Source organism: Acanthaster planci, linkage group LG10 (genome assembly GCF_054643075.1).
Source record: "Acanthaster planci isolate LZ-2023a linkage group LG10, COTS_SCS, whole genome shotgun sequence".
NCBI classification, from domain to species: domain Eukaryota; kingdom Metazoa; phylum Echinodermata; class Asteroidea; order Valvatida; family Acanthasteridae; genus Acanthaster; species Acanthaster planci.
The window spans coordinates 1566222-1585175 of record NC_141786.1 but is presented as its reverse complement, the minus strand read 5'-3'; the positions used below and the strand labels follow the sequence as shown (position 1 = coordinate 1585175).

Sequence of the window (18954 nt, the reverse complement as noted above, 5' to 3'; positions counted from 1 at the left end):
CCATCTTTGTAGGCAGTTAGTAACTTGGTGTAATATTCTATTAGCTTGTGGATGTTACGAGATAACTATGCACTGCGTGATTTAGTTTTATGATGAAACCCAGAGTGTTAAATTCAGTTTTTGCAATACATTTTTTTCTCCATAACTTTTCTGAGAGCGTAGGTATTTTCCCTATAAATCCAAAAGTATCCGCACGAAAGTCAGATGCGTTACAAAAAATAAATCTAAATTGAAGAAATATTAGGGAATGATGTTTCATCGTCAATAGGTAAAATGTATTTTGAGTTGTGAACGGTACCTTTTGTTTAAACCGGCGACAGTTTCAAACTCAAATCACATCCTGCTGAACGACATATAATGCGTAGTTAAAGTTTGACACGTTTACCGAAAAAGGCGAAATGTATAATATTGTATTAATAATCTATTTTATTGTCACGATTTAACCTTGCCCTATGACAACTACGTCCGTTACTGACGGCAATTTCCGCAATTTCTTCATTAAAAAAATGTACGGCCAAATGTGAAGACGTTTTATTACAACCTACCTCTGCCCACGTGGAATAACTTAGTTTGGTCACCTTTGAGGTAAGGACTTTTCTTTGGCTGTATTATTTTCATCACAGCCAGCCCTAACGCTAAGTCCCGTAGGAATAAGCAATAAATCTCCCTGCCACGTGGCCCTATTTACACAAAGGCTGCCTGGGCAAGTCAGGGCCTGTTCTGTATCAATTGTCGCTCTCCCTGATGTGTCTCTGAGCTGTCTAGACAGCTGTCTGGGTAGTTTGAAGTTGTGGGGGGTGTTTCGAATCTTGTGTTAACTTGGTGGGACGAACCCCCCTTGACTGGATAAAGGGTACCGCGACTGTACTCTGACCTCTTTTCTCGGTTTCTTTTTATTTGTAGGCATTGGTAGTCACCTCACCGCTGTTTCCGTCTGTGTTAAACGGGGAACATCGGTTGTGCGCATGCGTCAGTTTTTTGACGAGTACAGGCAAGTTGCATAATTCATGAATCTTAACCCATTTTGTAAACGCTGCCTAAAAATTATGATAATACTGAATTTTCACAATTTTGATGAATGTTTTCGACCACTCCCACACGTATACACTTTTTACTGACAAGTGCAACAGGAGAAGCGAACTGAAATGGATTTCTTAAGCGCGAAATTTAAAGCTAACTGAACTGCTCCGATTTTGTGTTTCTGGCGAGGTAAGATTTACAGATAAAAAATCTATATAACCTAGAGTTTTCCTAGCCTAAAACAACACACAATATCACAAAACAACTCTTCATCTTACAAACTGTATTTTCTCTTCAGTGCAAACCCCAAGGTTTTCGAGAAATGTGGACTTTACATGGGTGATATTTTCAGCCTGAACCGCCATTTCCGGAGCCCGCGTAGTTGCTAAGTATCAATGACTGGTAGGTGGAAAATTGAAAATTGTCTTGTTTGCCCGTATCCAGAAGAATAGGAAGATTAAGTAGCCCCAGGATGTGGTGAAAGCCTTCACATGATGATATATGGTCAAAAATTACACTGTTGGGCCCAGTTGAGTGTTCCTTGATTCTGTTGGTTAGACATCTGTCAGTTTTACCAATGTAATCGTTATTGCAGCCTGGACATTTAAAGTGATATACAACCGAACTACGGTACTCTTTGGGAGTCAGGTCCTTAGTTGGCAGCATATTCATCACTTTCTTAGATGTCCAAATAATTATGATTTTGACATTCTTAGTGAGGTGTCGATTAATCTTGTTGATGTATCTATGGACTATGTTTTGGCCTACCTTTCCAGTGAAAGGTAGCCATAACCAGATTTTGGCTATGTCCGCATCCTCATTTACTTGGGGTGAATCGGCTTTAGACAGGTTTTGGTGTAGTTTCCTAAAGATGCGGTTGACTGTAAGCAGCGGAAACCCATTCCAGGACATGTATCGTTTAAGTGTGTTCAGTTAGGATGAGTCCCAGGAAAAAAATTAGTTCTGCAGAGGGTTACCTTCCCTGGTCTTTTTGTTTTTGTTTTTTTGTTCTTGGTTTTTTTTTTGGGGGGGGGTGTTTTTGTGTTTTTTTCTTTCTTTTTTCCTTTTTGTAACTGGGTAATTTATTTCTGATATGAAAGTAAGCACTGCTACCACTTTGCTCCTTTTTTAATTTTCATGAAGGGTTATTCTGAAAAAAAATTTCTTCTGTTTTAATTCTCATACACTGTAATGGTATTCGTACCTCTTCCTGTAAACGTGGCACATGTTCCACTGGAGCTGCTTCACTTTTTCCCGAATCATCAGACGGAGTCCGACGAGAAACGCTCGTCTAAAAAAAAAAGAGAAATAAAATTCGAAGTCACCTTTCCTGCTCCTCCTTTTTCGAACACAGTATTATTCTGATAAAACTCTGTTCTGTCTTTAATTCTTATATACACTGTGATGGTATTCGTACCTCTTCCTGTACACGTGGCACATGTTCCACTGGAGCTGCTTCACTTTTTCCCGAATCATCAGACGGAGTCCGACGAGAAACGCTCGTCTAAAAAAAAAAGAGAAATAAAATTCGAAGTCACCTTTCCTGCTCCTCCTTTTTCGAACACAGTATTGTTCTGATAAAACTCTGTTCTGTCTTAATTCTTATATACACTGTGATGGTATTCGTACCTCTTCCTGTACACGTGGCACATGTTCCACTGGAGCTGCTTCACTTTTTCCCGAATCATCAGACGGAGTCCGACGAGAAACGCTCGTCTAAAAAAAGGAAGAGAAATAAAATTCGAAGTCACCTTTCCTGCTCCTCCTACTTTGAACAGAGTAATATTCTCATAAAACTGTGTTCTGTCTTTAATTCTTATACACACTTTGATGGTATTCGTACCCCTTCTTGTACACGTGGCACATGTTCCATTGGAAATGCTTTGTTTTCCCACGAATCATCAGACGGAGTCCGACGAGAAACGCTCATGAAAAGTTTTCACAAATATTTAACTAAAAATTCATTTTCAATTGTGCTCAAGTGACTAAATTGTTGAAAGGAGTTTATCTAGTACCACTTCCTGCTTTGGCCTACTTCGACCGGAGAGAGTGATTTGCCCTTCACGCAGAGACGAAATAAAGATGAAAGTTTACTCAACTACTGGCTGCAACCAGGAGGGCCCGGTTGATCTGATATGGAATTTCAAAGATGAAACTTATATCGAAATTAAGGAGCTTATAAATTGATACCTGAGGACAATTTTGGTGTTTACAGGTTACTTTTGTACAATTTGGATGATAGTTCGTGATTGAAAATGCCTTCAGAAAACCGTGAACAAGTTCAAATTTTAATAATATATCAGATGATGACATTATTATGACGTCATTGTTGTAGTACATATTGCTTTCAGCTCTTGCTTGGTGTAACTTTGATGAAAGTTGAAGATCCACAAATAACCAAAATATCCCCTTGAAAACGCGTACAAAGTCATTGGCCTGAAATAAATATTGAACAACAATAATAATAAATCATTTGAGAACGTCATTACAACATATTTGTAGGCGAGGGTCCTCCGTTAGTATAGATTTAACCAAGTCCGGATTCTCGTGACGTTTGTCTGCCCAAACGTTGATGTTTCACTATATGTGGAGTGTTTCTTTTAACGCTGCACGGCCCATCAATCGCTTCGTGCCCTCTTTTGCCCACTTATTACTGTGAGTTCTGAAATCCCGACTTAAAGAGAATTTGTCAAGCGTTATTACACAGCAAATGGGCTCATCTACAGAATGTGGTAGCAGCCAATCACACTGCCGGACTTTTTGCATCGTACATACTGTGGCAGGACAACTGACACCTTTATGTGGCGGACCGGAGATGGAATTGATCTGGCCTAACCCCACAAATATATTTATTTAACCTAACACAAGAATGAGCGGCTTTCCAAACGCAAGGGGGATATCAGTCAACGAACAGTGGACTATGCCTTAGGGGCTGTTCGTTTAGTGGAAGTTACCACCGCTCTGTGATTAGGTAATTGATCCCAATGTCAATAAAGATTACAATAAATGCCAATACAAGTTATACAGGACTGAACTAAATCTCACGGTGACTTGTGATTCCAAAGGCAAATATTTGATTGGTTTATTCAATGTCATTGCTCTGTTATCCTTTATATAAAAAAGCAATTAAAATTAATTATCCACAAAATGATCCTCACGGATAGGTGGTCTTATGTGGTCATTTGTACCACGAACGTGATTAGTTAAACCTATTCTAACCCTACACCAGGGTAACCCTCACGGTGATCAGGGTAAGCCTCACAGAGATAAGGGTAACCCTCACAATAACCAGGTAACTCTCACAGTGATCAGGGTAACCCTCACAATAACCAGGTAACTCTCACAGTGATCAGGGTAACCCTCACAATAACCAGGTAACCCTCACAGTGATCAGGGTAACCCTCACAATAACCAGGTAACTCTCACAGTGATCAGGGTAACCCTCACAATAACCAGGTAACTCTCAGAGTGATCAGGGTAACCCTCACAATAACCAGGTAACCCTCACAGTGATCAGGGTAACCCTCACAATAACCAGGTAACTCTCACAGTGATCAGGGTAACCCTCACAATAACCAGGTAACTCTCACAGTGATCAGGGTAACCCTCACAATAACCAGGTAACCCTCACAGTGATCAGGGTAACCCTCACAATAACCAGGTAGCCCTCAATGACCAGGTAACCCTCACTGTGATGAGGGTAGCCTTCAAGTCTAAATAAATAATCTACCGATGACTTATAACTGATAAGTCTTGACCACACAAGCAAATACAATCCTTGCAATTATACAACAGGGTAGACTTATATAACAATAATCTCTACTGCCTTACAAAGCAACACAATTCCTAAACTACTAGGTTTAAGGTGACTTAAATAACCCTCACCCACTTCAAGTTATTACGAAATAGCACAGGTAAGTTGATTAAGAAGGCGATTGTAATAGTCCTCACCAGACTCTAACGGAAACCTGCACCCAGTAAATCTCAACGAGGAAAGCAAGCTCCCAGACCAGGACCGCAACCAACCGTCGCTATGCCAACAAGCAAGGAACAACAGCACACAATCGTTCTGGTCTAAGCTCCGCTAATTCTTAAATTAACTGGTTCACGCGGGTTCCCTACCCCTATAATATACCACTTCTTAAATAAACGAGACTGTCTAACAATCCCCCAGTCTTCACAGAGATCTGATATAATCGGCAGCTCCGGCAACTGAGAACAAGCATCACACTAACCGATCTCACCAGGTACACTTGAGGTAGATCCCCAACCACCAGCGGTCGTAAGTCAGATTTACACTCGAAACACAGAACACAACACAACTCCACAGGGCTCTGGTTAGCACGCTGCCATCTTGAGAAGTCCCCGCAACCCACGCAGCCAGCGCCCGGTAATGCGCACCTCTGATTGGTTGCCGCAGGCATGTTTAATGCACGGTTTACACGTGCATGAATTATTGACCCAGACTAAACACAACGTCATATCGTTCATATACAAATAAATAACTGCATATTACCAACAGGGTTCTGGTTGTATCTGTCAAATTGGACTTCCTGTGTGGTGACGTATGACACTCGTATACACGTACAACAAAGGCTATCACATGAGGTTGCCTTGTAAAGCAAGCTACCGAACGACCGTCACATGCTATGAACATGGCTGACAAGGAAGAGCAACGTAATTCCGACTGGATTCAGTACTACGATTGTTCAATGATGGGGGACTCAGGCTCGAGTCCGGACACGAGTCTCGGCTCGGACTTTGGTCGTTTTGGACTCAAGTTCGTTCGGACTCGACTAGTGGCTGACTCGGACAACGGTCCATTCAAAAGCAGTATTAGAAAGTTTATTGGTAAAACTGTCCCACATCTGTTGTCCATACTTGTTTGGTTACAAACTATCATTATCGGATCTGGAGATAATGACAAGCATGTGTAAAAAGCAAGCCGCTCAACCGATTCGACAGAGTTGCGTGTGCGGTATGGCAAACCAAAGCGGGAACTGTCAAAAATACAAAAACAGATAACATCCAACAACTGTTAAAACAGGCACCATTTTTAAAACAGTACAAACGCTGTCAGGACAGTTAGCAACTTTTTAAGACGTATGCCAATTCATCTGATGGAATTTGTTTCTAACATTTAAGTATGGGCGGCCAAAAGGGTCAAAATTAATTTTAGCAAAAATAAACAATTACAAGCAAACAGAATCTTCTTATTCAAAAATCTAAATAATAAAACACAACTACCAAAACCATTTGAGAAACAACTTATTAAAATATTTAATTAAACAAAATTAAAAGTTATATGTCAAAAAATTAATCTCACCAAAAATAAATAATCACGGGCGAACAACATTTTCATATCAAATTGTAAATGGTAAAACACAAAACAAACTCTAAAATATTTATAACACAAATAATTTTAAAAAGACATATCCAATATCTGAAAACAAGATGCCCCAACAAATTCCCAAAATGAAAACAGTAAATAAAGGTCGCCAGCAGTTTACTTCAATCTTTCACAACAAAACTAGACGCAAATCATTAGAAAAATTCTCAAACAAATTTGTTTCCGACGTATAATACTTAATTTTTTGTAAAATTAATTTTGACCCTTTTGGCCGATTTTGGCCCTTTCAGCCGCCCGGGTTTTTTTTTTAACAAACAAACTCAACGTGTATCAATAGAAAATTCTTAAACAAACTAACTTGGCTCCATCGTTGAGGCGTCCTATACCATACACAACCATAGGCCGAGTTAGGGCAGCTTGTTCCCGTATATGTTCACGAACAGCTCGATTTGTTGTTCGTGGACCGGCCACATGAACGCCGGAAACAACCAGTTATCGCTGGTAGTTAGTGACAAGCAACATGCAAAATGGCAGCATCCATGTAGGCTATGTTATTCGAGAGTTAATGTTTGGATGGGTTGAATTCTTTTCTATATAAACAGGAACATTCATTTCTGTGTTACGGAAAATAATTAATGTTAATTTTGCAAAACTTCCCATTGTCTATGGCTTTGGAAGCCATCTCTCTACTTTTTGCAGCTGTTAAAAATCAAAATCTCACAAGTTTTTCCATGTGTTCCTGTAAAACCCTGACGAGGAGGTGGTGTGTGATCCTGCTCCGAGAACAGTGTTCTTGAGTCGTGTTCCCGCCGTTCGAGCGCGAGAACAAGGAGCCCGTGTCAAGAACAGGCCGCCCGAACTCGACCATTGTGTTGGCAGGCGCGATTAGGAGATGTCAACGATCTGTCGATCTTGTTGCTCAATATTATTTGGCAATAATTTTGACCTGAGTTAATTGCCTTTTGTTTCTGGCTTTTTGTTTATTGAAGATTGTTTCCAAAGGGGGAGGTAAAATTGGAGAATTCATGCAATATCTGCTGATAGCGCAATGCGATTGCCCGATGGTGCATCAACCGAGAGCGCCTAACACATACCACAGTACCAGCGCAGCATGTACACAGCTACAGGCAGGCGCAGCGCAGGCAGACGTGGGACGGAATGTGCAATGATACAGGTCTCCTTTGGTGGAGTGGAGTACGGCTGCCACCATGAATTTCATTTTCTGTCCAGACTGTTTTCAACAGTTGAGGGAACTTTTCCTATGGCGCAGGAAATAAGGGAAACCGTTTGTGTAATCAAAGTTCAAGGAATAATTGGTTGATTTTATCGTTCTGCTAACAGGATTTTTTCAGGAATATTCCAAGAAGATTGCACTTTGTGCTATCAGTAGGTATCGCATGAATTCTCCAGTTTTGCTTTCCCCTTTTCAAAAGAGTCTTCCACAAATGTTAAGTAAAAACAAAGGGCAATTCGCTGATGTCAAAATTGTTGCCAATTAATATTGAGCAACAAGATCGACAGACCGCGCCATCCTACACAATGGTCGAGTTCGAGCGGCCTGTACTTGATATGGATTTCTTGATCTCGCGCTCGAACGGCGGGAACACGATTCAAGAGCACTGTTCTCGGAACAGGATCACACACCACATCCTCGTCAGGGTTTTACAGGAACACACGGAAAAACTCGTGAAATTTTGATTTGTGAACAAAAAAAAGTAAAGATGGCTTCCAAAGCCATAGACAATGGGAACTTTTGCAAAATTAACATTAATTATTTCTTTTCCGTAACACAGAAATGAATGTTCCTGTTTACAAAGAAAAGAATTCAGCCCATCCAAACATTAACTCTCGAATAACGTAGCTTACATGGACGACGGCATTTTGCATGTTGCTTGGCACTAACTTCCAGTGATAACCGGTGTTTGTTCCCGGTGTTCGAGCGGTCGACCCACAATCAAATCGAACTGTTCGTGAACATACGGGTACAAGCCGCTAGAACTCGGCCAATGGTTGCGTATGGCATAGGACGCCCCTAAGGAATGGTTTTGGTGCTTGTTTTGTGTTTTATTATTTAGATTTTTCAATAAGAAAATTCTGTTTGCTCGTAATTGTTTTTTTAATTAATTTTGGCCCATTTGGCCGCCCATAGTCAAGATCCTCGTGAAAAATTAGTGTCAATATTGTTGAAAATGTTCCCCATCTCCGTGAAAAGTAGTTCAAGATTAAAAAGCTATGTAAAAGCCTGGCAAAAGACCCTAGAAACATGCCAACCCGGTTAAAAATGAATGCCAAATGTTTTTTAAAAATTTGTCAAGATTTGCGTGAAAACTACATGTCGACATATACAAAAAAACCTCAACATGCAAGCAATAAATAAAAGTCAACCTACACGTAAAAAATCACGTCAATATACAATCGAAAAGTATATGCCAGCATACACGTAAAAAAATTAATGAATTGTTGCCGTGTTATATTGTTGTGGGATATTTGTAATGTTGACAGCTTCCGTGAAGTGTTGAAAATAACCTCCGCTTTGGCTTACCACAGTCAGGTGCAGCTTAAAAAGGTTTTCATGAAGGATTGACTTGCTCATAGTTATTTTCTTCTTCTTGTGACTTGTGGCAATCATCATTGCACAACAGATTGAGAGTTTTAAGCGATACTTCATTTATGATCATTTTTTAAAATCGGTAAATGTAGTGTTCGCAATAAATTCGGTTCACAAAAAGTTTGTTCATCATTTTAGAATAAATTCGGTTTACAAAAAGTTTGTTCATCATTTTGGAATCACTAGAAAGATGAAACATGTTGGACATGCTAGGGGTTTATGTGGACCTGACTAAATGAAATCGAGTAAAGAAATAGGCAAAGTTGACTGGTGTCCTTTTTACCTTTTTATACATGTTCATAGGTACATGGTACTATACATGTTGTGCATATGCACGCATCAGGTTTAGTTATTTACGAGCTCCTTGCCCTCACTGTCGATTCATAAAAACACGTCCCTGTCACAGATAATCCATTTTGGCTTTACAGGCCATCAAGAAGCAGCCGGCCTTCGGAAAGCAAAATGCAAATTCTGTGGTAAGGTGTGCACAGAGAAGTTGGGAACAACTTTGTGCGGCACCTTCAGAGGAAGCATTCTTCAAAATCAGTAGGCCTACTGTACAGTCTAGACATAGGGTGCCGATCAACTTGGTCCGTAATCAACGCTTTCCGAGTCAATTCGAAAATATATTGTAAACAAAGACATTTTCTGTATTTTCCAGAAAAAGCCAATAATTAGGCCTTTATAAGCAGACAAAGACAAACCGACAAAGACAAAAATACTGTTGTGTGTGCTCGCCTCAGCCGGCAGGAATCTATTCCTCATATTGATGTGTCGGGCACCGAAATCTGGGCAACCTACTCATCCTGCACGAGACACTTTATATCAATATCCATTCTTTGGGCACCCACAAATGCCCAGAAACATAGATCCAAACACCATTTGACTCGGAGCATCCATTCTTAATGGATTCTTTTAGCAACCACAAAGGCTAAAAGTGCCAAGAGTTCCAAGCACCACAACCAAAGAAGTCGTGTCCAAGTTAGAAATAATGTTTTCTTTCCAAAGAGACCGATTTTACCTGGGACCAAGTGGACTCGGACCGAGTTGCCTGTTGACCGAGTTGACCAGAGACACGTGAACGTGCGTGGTTTTTCACGGTCACGGCTACTCTTTTGATTCATTTCAGATGCTTTCCAAAAGCATGGATCGCCTCAAGAGAGTGTCTGAGTCCCGGACTGGCAGATATCATATAAAACCGAAAATTTTTGCATAAATTACATATATAATTACTAATCGTGCTCGTCAACTGTCGAGACTGTTGCATGAATCATGCTTGTGGCTACGGAACAGTATAAGGGCCATTTGCAATTTTTTATTAGATAGTAAGACGCCACGGTGAGATAGTAGCTCAATTTTTTTCTGTAAGTGGCCCTTATTCACTTCCGCATGTGGCACAGCGATGTATACCACGTTGTTGTGTTGCCAAATGACTTTGTTGTCATTCAATTCAAACAAAATGTTTGGTGTGTTCAGGATTACCGCCCGTGAGTGCAATACTGGGATTCGGACTCGACAATATGGACTCCGACTTGAGCCAGGTTCGGACAAAATGGACTTGGAGTTGGCTCGGACTCAGTCCATCGTGGACTCGGCTTGGTTCGGACTTGAATTATTTGGACTCTACTCCATCACTACCATTCATATAGGTTTGGTAAGGATCCAATGTTGCAAAGAGACTAAGTCGTTGGCTGAAGGAAGGTGTACGAATTGACTTCGCTTTTTATCAGAAGAGAAAACACATAATAGGAAAAAGTATGCCTTTTTCGGAAAAAAGGCCAAATAGAGACAGACGACAACCACAACAAAACGCATACTTTCTTAATTATGGATTATTTTATAGCCACAAGACAAGATTCCGACCCCACACCAATACCAAGCCTGTTTGCGTTTTGGAGGGCACTGCAAAATGAAAATGTGTCCAAAATCGGCTCTTAAACAAAATAACAGATTTATTTCAATTTGTTAGATTTTTACTTAAACTAATACTACCACTTCAGAAGCCAGACCCAAGTCGGGTCTCTGAATAGAGCGGGTATACAAAAGTTATATCCTTCTGCAAGTTTGCGAACTCCATTTTGAATAATGGTGCCATTTTATTCGCAACTACCGATGGGAAAGAATGTGTCACTGGCTGACGAAGCAATCTGTTCAACTGAGACGTTTTCTATTTAATGTTTTACAAAAGCGATTTTACCCCCTGATGATATCAATTACACCACTCTGGCGACAAAAACACCATTGTACATGACGTAACCAGGTAATACAGTAACAAATACTACATAACAAAGTGCAGACCTACCTCTGTTACCTGATCTTGAGAAAGGGGTTCCTTCACTGAGAACTTCTGCAAAAGTTCACCTGAGAGAGTTTAAATGATGTAAATGTTATTTTCAATTAAGCTAACAGAATATTCACATCAAGATTAATGTCTCATAATTGGGAGGCATTTAAATGGAGCAGTGAGAATGGAATAAGGCTCCCGTTACAGTGCAAAATCCTGCAGTTCCCTCAGGCATCTCTAACAGGCAAGTTTTTAAAAAAGCTTCCATTAAATGACACAAAAGTTAAATATTAAAAAAGGCTTTTGATATTCGACTTTCACCCTCACTGCGTTCGCAAAGATATAATCAAAAAATCTGAAAGTCCTCCCATGCTGTCCTAGTTTGCCAAAAGGTCTCGGAAATATTGCGTGGAGAGTTAACAGAGGTTTGAGAACAAGATTTGTCCAATTTTGAGAAACCTATGGCGATTCAAATTTTAAAACAATCTCACTGATAACAATGTATATAAAAACGTGCTCCATTTTAGGGACCCCTCGGTTCTCCAAAATTACTACACATCAACTGACTCTAACGTTGAAAAAGAGCTAGGCGCGCAAAAGCGCCCGTCTGCCTGGTGGTAAGCGTCTTGTGTGGGAATTAGGCAAATTAACTTAAGTAGAAACTATGATCACTCATAGAAAACGTAATGTTCTGACCTGTTGTCCTGATTTCACGGACCCTAGGATGCAGGGCATCCATTAACGTGCTGTTCACATTCACCACCAGCCAGCTAATATGAAAGCTATCAGGAATGGCCACTGGCATATGCTCAAAGGGACACAATAATGCTTCAAATGTTTCCATGAGATGTTCCAGCGGAAGGGTTGAAATTTTTGTTAGTAGAAGCATTGCGTCGAAAGTGGTTTCGAACGTGGAAAAAATGAGAGAAAATAATGCTTCATCCGTAATTATACGATAAAGACCCTCTCGCTTAATCTCAGTTAACACACGCGTCTGTTCTAATATGAGTTCAAGCTTTTTAGAAGTATCTGCAGATTGTTTAATTCCTTCCACAGGTTCAGCTTGGCCTAAAGTCCCTTCCTCTTGCTTGATAACAGACATTCTCTGCAGCAGTTTCTTCTTTCCCTCCTCTGACTCTCCTTGACCAGGAGTCTTCTTCTCTTGCTTGGTACCAGTCATCTTCTGGTACGTCATCTTTTGCATATTCAGCAGCTCCTGCTGGGCATCAACTACTTGCCGTAGGCTATCAACACGACTATGTTGGTCGGTAGACGTAATTGCTTGTTTTCCTTTGCGTACCTGACTTTCCAAAAGAAACAGGAAGGTTTCGGCATAAACTAGAATTTCGTAACATACGAGTGACTGACAGTCACTGAAGTCACGAATCTGGTGCCAAAATGGAAAATGGGGCCGGTCCTCCTGTACTTTCATCAGTTCTGTCAAAGCGTTAAGAATCTCAGAGCGCGAGCTGTTGTCGTCAGACTTGGACCTGCCCTGAAGTGAGGTCAATCTATTTTCTTCCAATTTACTTAGCAGTGTTTCCTCGCGAAGAAGTTCTCGTTTCAACGCCACCAACCTATTTTCTGACCAAAGAGCTTGCCTTTTTACTCTGAGCACAGACCCACTTGTATATCCTTTCTGTTCTGAGATGACAAGCAGACGTTTCTTGTCAAGCTCTAGTTTGTGTGTTGTAAGGAAATCCTTTTGCTCTTTCAGCTGGAGAGACTGCTGGCCTGCTTCAGAGAGACCACGCCGTCGCAAACGCCTGCACTTCTCTCGAAGGTTTGTTGCTCGTGAACAAATCTGCAAGTGGAGCAGTTTAATAATAGAAATTTGTTTTAATGCATTTCAAATCATGAACCACAGCAAATTGTATGATTATTTGGCATTTTTCTTGTTTGCTCTCCACATAAAAGAGGTAGGAAAAAATTCATCTCTTTGAGGCGTGGTTAAAATGGTTGTTCCACTGTTTCACTTTTTAATTCTTCGACCTTTGTATCGATCGGTTCGAATATATTCAACGCTATAGATTTTCCAATTTCCCACGACAGTTCCTCAGGTTAAACATAAAATCGGCTTTGCCATATCGGAAAGTTCATGTCCTTAAAGTAAATATTTAATTGATTCAAAGGATTGTGCAAGTAAAAAGATGTCATTTTTGTCAGACTTAGGATTCCAGTTCCATTTAAATAATCGAAAACATTTTAGTTTGTTAAATGAACTGTTGTATGTTTCGGGCAACCAGCAATATCTTCTTTTTAACTGACGATTGGTGGGATTCATCTTCCTATTTACATTTTGGTGTCCTTCGATTTGATTTTTCACTGTATGGATATGTGTTATAATGTATATACCCCATTTTTTATCTCCATTTCAAATGCGGCCCACATACATACAAACATGCAAACACTGTACCCCACTGGGCTTGTACATCTGTATATATCAGTGATAGAGGACTCCAGTCCATACACAAGTCTGGACCCGGAGTCGAGTCCAATTTTGTTTGGACTCGTGACTCGGCTTGGATTGCGGTCGTTTTGGACTCGGCTCTGATGGGAATTCGGCTAGTGGCTCACTCGGGTTCGAATCAAGTCCAATCAATAACTGTATTTGAGATTCAGAAATTCCATTGGAAATCCTGTCCCGCATCCGTTGTCCATAATTGCTTGTTTATGAACTATCACTTTCTAGTCTGGGATGATGGCAAGCATGTGTAAAAACCGGGCAACAGTTTCGACAGAGTTGCCTTTGCAGTGCAGTGTATAAACGTTTTTCATGAAGGACTGACTTGCAGCTATTCTTTCTCTTGTGACCTGTGCCAGTCATCATTGGACAACAGATTCAGAGTTACAGTGACATCATAGAACTCCTTCACACACATTTAGTCGATACTTCATTAATGATCTTTTTTATCTGTAAATATAGAATGTTCAGATTAAAGTTGGTAAACAAAAAGTTTGTTTATCATTTTGAAATCACTCAACAGGTGAAAATTTTAGACATGCTCTGACTGGCATGAATTATTTGTGCACCTGACTAAATGTAGCTACATAAAGAAAAAGGCAAAGTTGACTGGTGACCTTTCCACCTTTTTATGCACAAATTCATAAGTACATGTACTGTACATGCCGTACACACGCACGCACCACGTTTAGTCATTTGCCTTGCACGTCTTGCCCTCACTGTCAGTTCATCAAAACATGTCCCTGTTACAGATTCTCTAGTAAGGTGTGCACAGAGAAGTTAAGAACAGCATCAGTTGTTTTAAGGAAGTTGTGAAACATCCTTCAAAGTAAGTAGGGCGCCTGTCAATTCGGTCGGTAATCAACTCAGTCCGAGTCAACTACAACTATACAAAAGTTATATCCTTCTGCAAGTTTACGAACTCCATTTTGAATAATGGTGTCATTTTATTCGCAACTACTGACGGGAAAGAATGTGTCACTGGCTGACGAAGCAATCTGTTCAACTGAGACGTTTTCTATTTAATGTTTTACAAAAGTGATGTTACCCCCTGATGATATCAATTACACCACTCTGGCGACAAAAACACCATTGTACATGACGTAACCAGGTAATACAGTAACACATACTACATAACAAAGTGCAGACCTACCTCTGTTTCCTGATCTTGAGAAGGGGGTTCCTTCACTGAGAACTTCTGCAAAAGTTCACCTGAGAGAGTTTAAATGATGTAAATGTTATTTTCAATTAAGCTAACAGAATATTCACATCAAGATTAATGTCTCATAATTGGGAGGCATTTAAATGGAGCAGTGAGAATGGAATAAGGCTCCCGTTACAGTGCAAAATCCTGCAGTTCCCTCAGGCATCTCTAACAGGCAAGTTTTTAAAAAAGCTTCCATTAAATGACACAAAAGTTAAATATTAAATAAGGCTTTTGATATTCGACTTTCACCCTCACTGCGTTCGCAAAGATATAATCAAAAAATCTGAAAGTCCTCCCATGCTGTCCTAGTTTGCCAAAAGGTCTCGGAAATATTGCGTGGAGAGTTAACAGAGGTTTGAGAACAAGATTTGTCCAATTTTGAGAAACCTATGGCGATTCAAATTTTAAAACAATCTCACTGATAACAATGTATATAAAAACGTGCTCCATTTTAGGGACCCCTCGATTCTTCCAAACTACTACACATCAACTGACTCTAACGTTGAAAAAGAGCTAGGCGAGCAAAAGCGCCCGTCCGTCTGGTGGTAAGCGTCTTTTTTGGGAATTAGGCAAATTAACTAAAGTAGAAACTATAATCACTCATAGAAAACGTAATGTTCTGACCTGTTGTCCTGATTTCACGGACCATAAGGTGCAGGGCATCCATTAACGGGCTGTTCACATTCATCATCCACCAGGGAAAATCAAAGCTATCAGGAATGGCCATTGGCATCTGCTCAATGTGTGAAACTAATTTGCCAAATATTGCCGTGCGACGTTCCAGCATGAGGGTTGAACTGTTTGTTAGTAGAAGCATTGCGTCGAAAGTGGTTTCGAACGTGGCAGAAATGATAGAAAAAAATTCTTCTTTTGTACTTATATGATAAAAACCCTCTCGCTCAATCTCAGTTAACACACGCGTCTGCTCTAATATGAGTTCAAGCTGTTTAGAAGTATCTGCAGATTGTTTAATTCCTTCCACAGGTTCAGCTTGGCCTAAAGTCCCTTCCTCTTGCTTGATAACAGACATTCTCTGCAGCAGTTTCTTCTTTCCCTCCTCTGACTCTCCTTGACCAGGAATCTTCTTCTCTTGCTTGATACCAGTCATCTTCTGGTACGTCATCTTTTGCATATTCAGCAGCTCCTGCTGGGCATCAACTACTCGCCGTAGGCTATCAACACGACTATGTTGGTCGGTAGACGTAATTGCTTGTTTTCCTTTGTGTACCTGACTTTCCAAAAGAAACAGGAAGGTTTCGGCATAAACTAGAATTTCGTAGCATACGTGTGACTGACAGTCAGGGAAGTCACAAATCCAGGGCCAAAGTGTAAAATTGGGCCAGTGTTCCAGTAGGCCTACTTGCATCAGTTCTGTCAAAGCGTTAAGAATCTCATAGCGCGAGCTGTTGTCGTCAGACTTGGACCTGCCCTCAAGTGAAGTCAATCCCTTCTCTTCCAATTTACTTAGCAGTGTTTCCTCGCGAAGAAGTTCTCGTTTCAACGCCACCAGCCTATTTTCAGACCAAAGATCTGGCCTTTCTACTCTGAGCACAGACCCACTTGTATGTTCCTTCTGTTCTGAGATGACAAGCAGACGTTTCTTGTCAAGCTCTAGTTTGTGTGTTGTAAGGAAATCCTTTTGCTCTTTCAGCTGGAGAGACTCTTGGCCTGCTTCAGAGAGATCACCCCATCGCAAACGCCTTAACTTCTCTTGAAGGTTTGTTGCTCGTGAACAAATCTGCAAGTGGAACAGTTTAATAATAGAAATTTGTTTTAATGCATTTCAAATCATGAACCACAGCAAATTGTATGATTATTTGGCATTTTTCCTGTTTGCTCTCCACATAAAAGAGGTAGGAAAAAATTCATCTCTTTGAGGCGTGGTTAAAATGGTTGTTCCACTGTTTCCCTTTTTAATTCTTCGACCTTTGTATCGATCGGTTCGAATATATTCAACGCTATAGATTTTCCAATTTCCCACGACAGTTCCTCAGGTTAAACATAAAATCGGCTTTGCCATATCGGAAAGTTCATGTCCTTAAAGTAAACATTTAATTGATTCAAAGGATTGTGCAAGTAAAAAAGATGTCATTTATGTATCAGACTTAGGATTCCAGTTCCATTTAAATAATCGAAAACATTTTAGTTTGTTAGATGAACTGTTGTATGTTTCGGGCAACCAGCAATATCTTCTTTTTAACTGTCGATTGGTGGGATTCATCTTCCTATTTACATTTTGGTGTCCTTCGATTTGATTTTTCACTGTATGGATATGTGTTATAATGTATATACCCCATTTTTTATCTCCGTTTCAAATGCGGCCCACATACATACAAACATGCAAACACTGTACCCCACTGGGCTTGTACATCTGTATATATCAGTGATAGAGGACTTCAGTCCATACACAAGTCTGGACTCGGAGTCGAGTCCAATTTTGTTTGGACTCGTGACTCGGCTTGGATTCCGGTCGTTTTGGACTCGACTCTGATGGGAATTCGGCTAGTGGCTCACTCGGGTTCGAATCAAGTCCAATCTATAACTGCATTTAAGATTCAAAAATTCCATTGGAAATCATGTCCCGCATCCGTTGTCCATAATTGTTTGTTTAAGAACTATCACTTTCTAGTCTAGGATAATGGCAAGCATTTGTAAAAACCGGGCAACTGTTTCGACAGAGTTGCCTGTGCAGTGCAGTGTAAAAACATTTTCCATGAAGGACTGACTTGCAGCTATTCTTTCTCTTATGACTTGTGCCAGTCATCATTGGACAACAGATTCAGAGTTACAGTGACATCATAGAACTCCTTCACACACATTTAGTCGATACTTCATTAATGATCTTTTTCATCTGTAAATATAGAATGTTCAGATTAAAGTCGGTAAACAAAAAGTTTGTTTATCATTTTGGAATCACTCAACAGGTGAAAAGTTTAGACATGCTCTGACTGGCATCAATTTTTTGTGCACCTGACTAAATGTAGCTACGTAAAGAAATAGGCAAAGTTGACTGGTGACCTGTCCACCTTTTTTTACACAAATTCATAAGTACATGTACTGTACATGCCGTACACACGCACGCACCACGTTTAGTCATTTGCCTTGCACGTCTTGCCCTCATTGTCAGTTCATCAAAACATGTCCCTGTTACAGATAATCCATTTAGGCTTTACAAGCCATCAACAAGCAGCCGCGACCTACAAAACGCAAATTGCAAATTCTCTAGTAAGGTGTGCACAGAGAAGTTAAGAACAGCATCAGTTGTTTTAAGGAAGTTGGGAAACATCCTTCAAAGTAAGTAGGGCGTCTGTCAATTCGGTCGGTAATCAACTCAGTCCGAGTCAACTCGGGCGCAGGTCGTCAGCCCCTGGTCAGTTCAGTCCTTAGGGAAATATTGTACACACAAAAACATGCATTTTCCATATTTTTCCCGAAATAGCCAATAACCAGGCCTTTATAGTCGAATTGACAAAAAATAAAGCATAACCAGTGAAGTCGCATCCAAGTTAAAAACAATGAAACTTTTCCATAGTGACCAACTTGACCTGGGACTGAGTGGACTTGGACCGAGTTGGGTAACGGACCGAGGTGACCGTAAACATAGACATAAACCCGTGAACGCGCAGGGTTTTTCAAGGTCACGGCTACTCTCCTGTTACGATCCCAGTTGATCCAAATCCTTTTTTGTCTCCCTGAAAAGGTACGTGTGGAATTTACGCACGTTCCAAAAACCTATAAAAGACTCCATAGTCATTGATTTCGCCCTCAGTCAGTGCCTATATGCTTTTAGCATGTGCGTTTCGAAATAGCCGGCGTTGGGTCAGCACCTCCTTGTCGTCTACGCCTCGATTACTGCCGCACCGTGGCCAAGGCTGACACCGCTGAGGGACCGTGGACCCTGAAGTGTCTTGGCTCCATGTAGAAGCCGAATCTCGGGGATCGACACTGACCTGCCTGTCTGAACTGGGCTGTTCTGGCACGGAGTGCGGAGGTGCTTGACCCGACGACCGCGCTCTTTTAG

General features: G+C 40.6%; 2 protein-coding genes across 9 annotated transcripts in view; both read right to left on the bottom strand.

The window, feature by feature from the left end:
• LOC147797559 (uncharacterized) overlaps positions 1 to 18954 on the bottom strand; it is a 124494-nt gene that overhangs the window by 13565 nt on the left and 91975 nt on the right. For 3 of the 5 annotated variants that reach the window (XM_087142250.1, XM_087142249.1, XM_087142248.1), the window contains 7 exons: positions 15558 to 16671; positions 14880 to 14938; positions 11959 to 13066; positions 11281 to 11339; positions 2650 to 2736; positions 2438 to 2524; positions 2225 to 2311 (listed from right to left, as the gene is read on the bottom strand). In XM_087142250.1, coding sequence (XP_086998376.1) covers positions 2225 to 2311; positions 2438 to 2524; positions 2650 to 2736; positions 11281 to 11339; positions 11959 to 13066; positions 14880 to 14938; positions 15558 to 16671 — 2601 coding nt within the window. The remainder of the gene's footprint in view (positions 1 to 2224; positions 2312 to 2437; positions 2525 to 2649; positions 2737 to 11280; positions 11340 to 11958; positions 13067 to 14879; positions 14939 to 15557; positions 16672 to 18954) is intronic. The other 2 variants (XM_087142251.1, XM_087142252.1) reach the window with 2 other exon arrangements.
• Positions 1 to 18954, bottom strand: part of LOC110983518 (uncharacterized) — a 97848-nt gene that overhangs the window by 54990 nt on the left and 23904 nt on the right. The gene's annotated exons all lie outside the window — the stretch shown is intronic.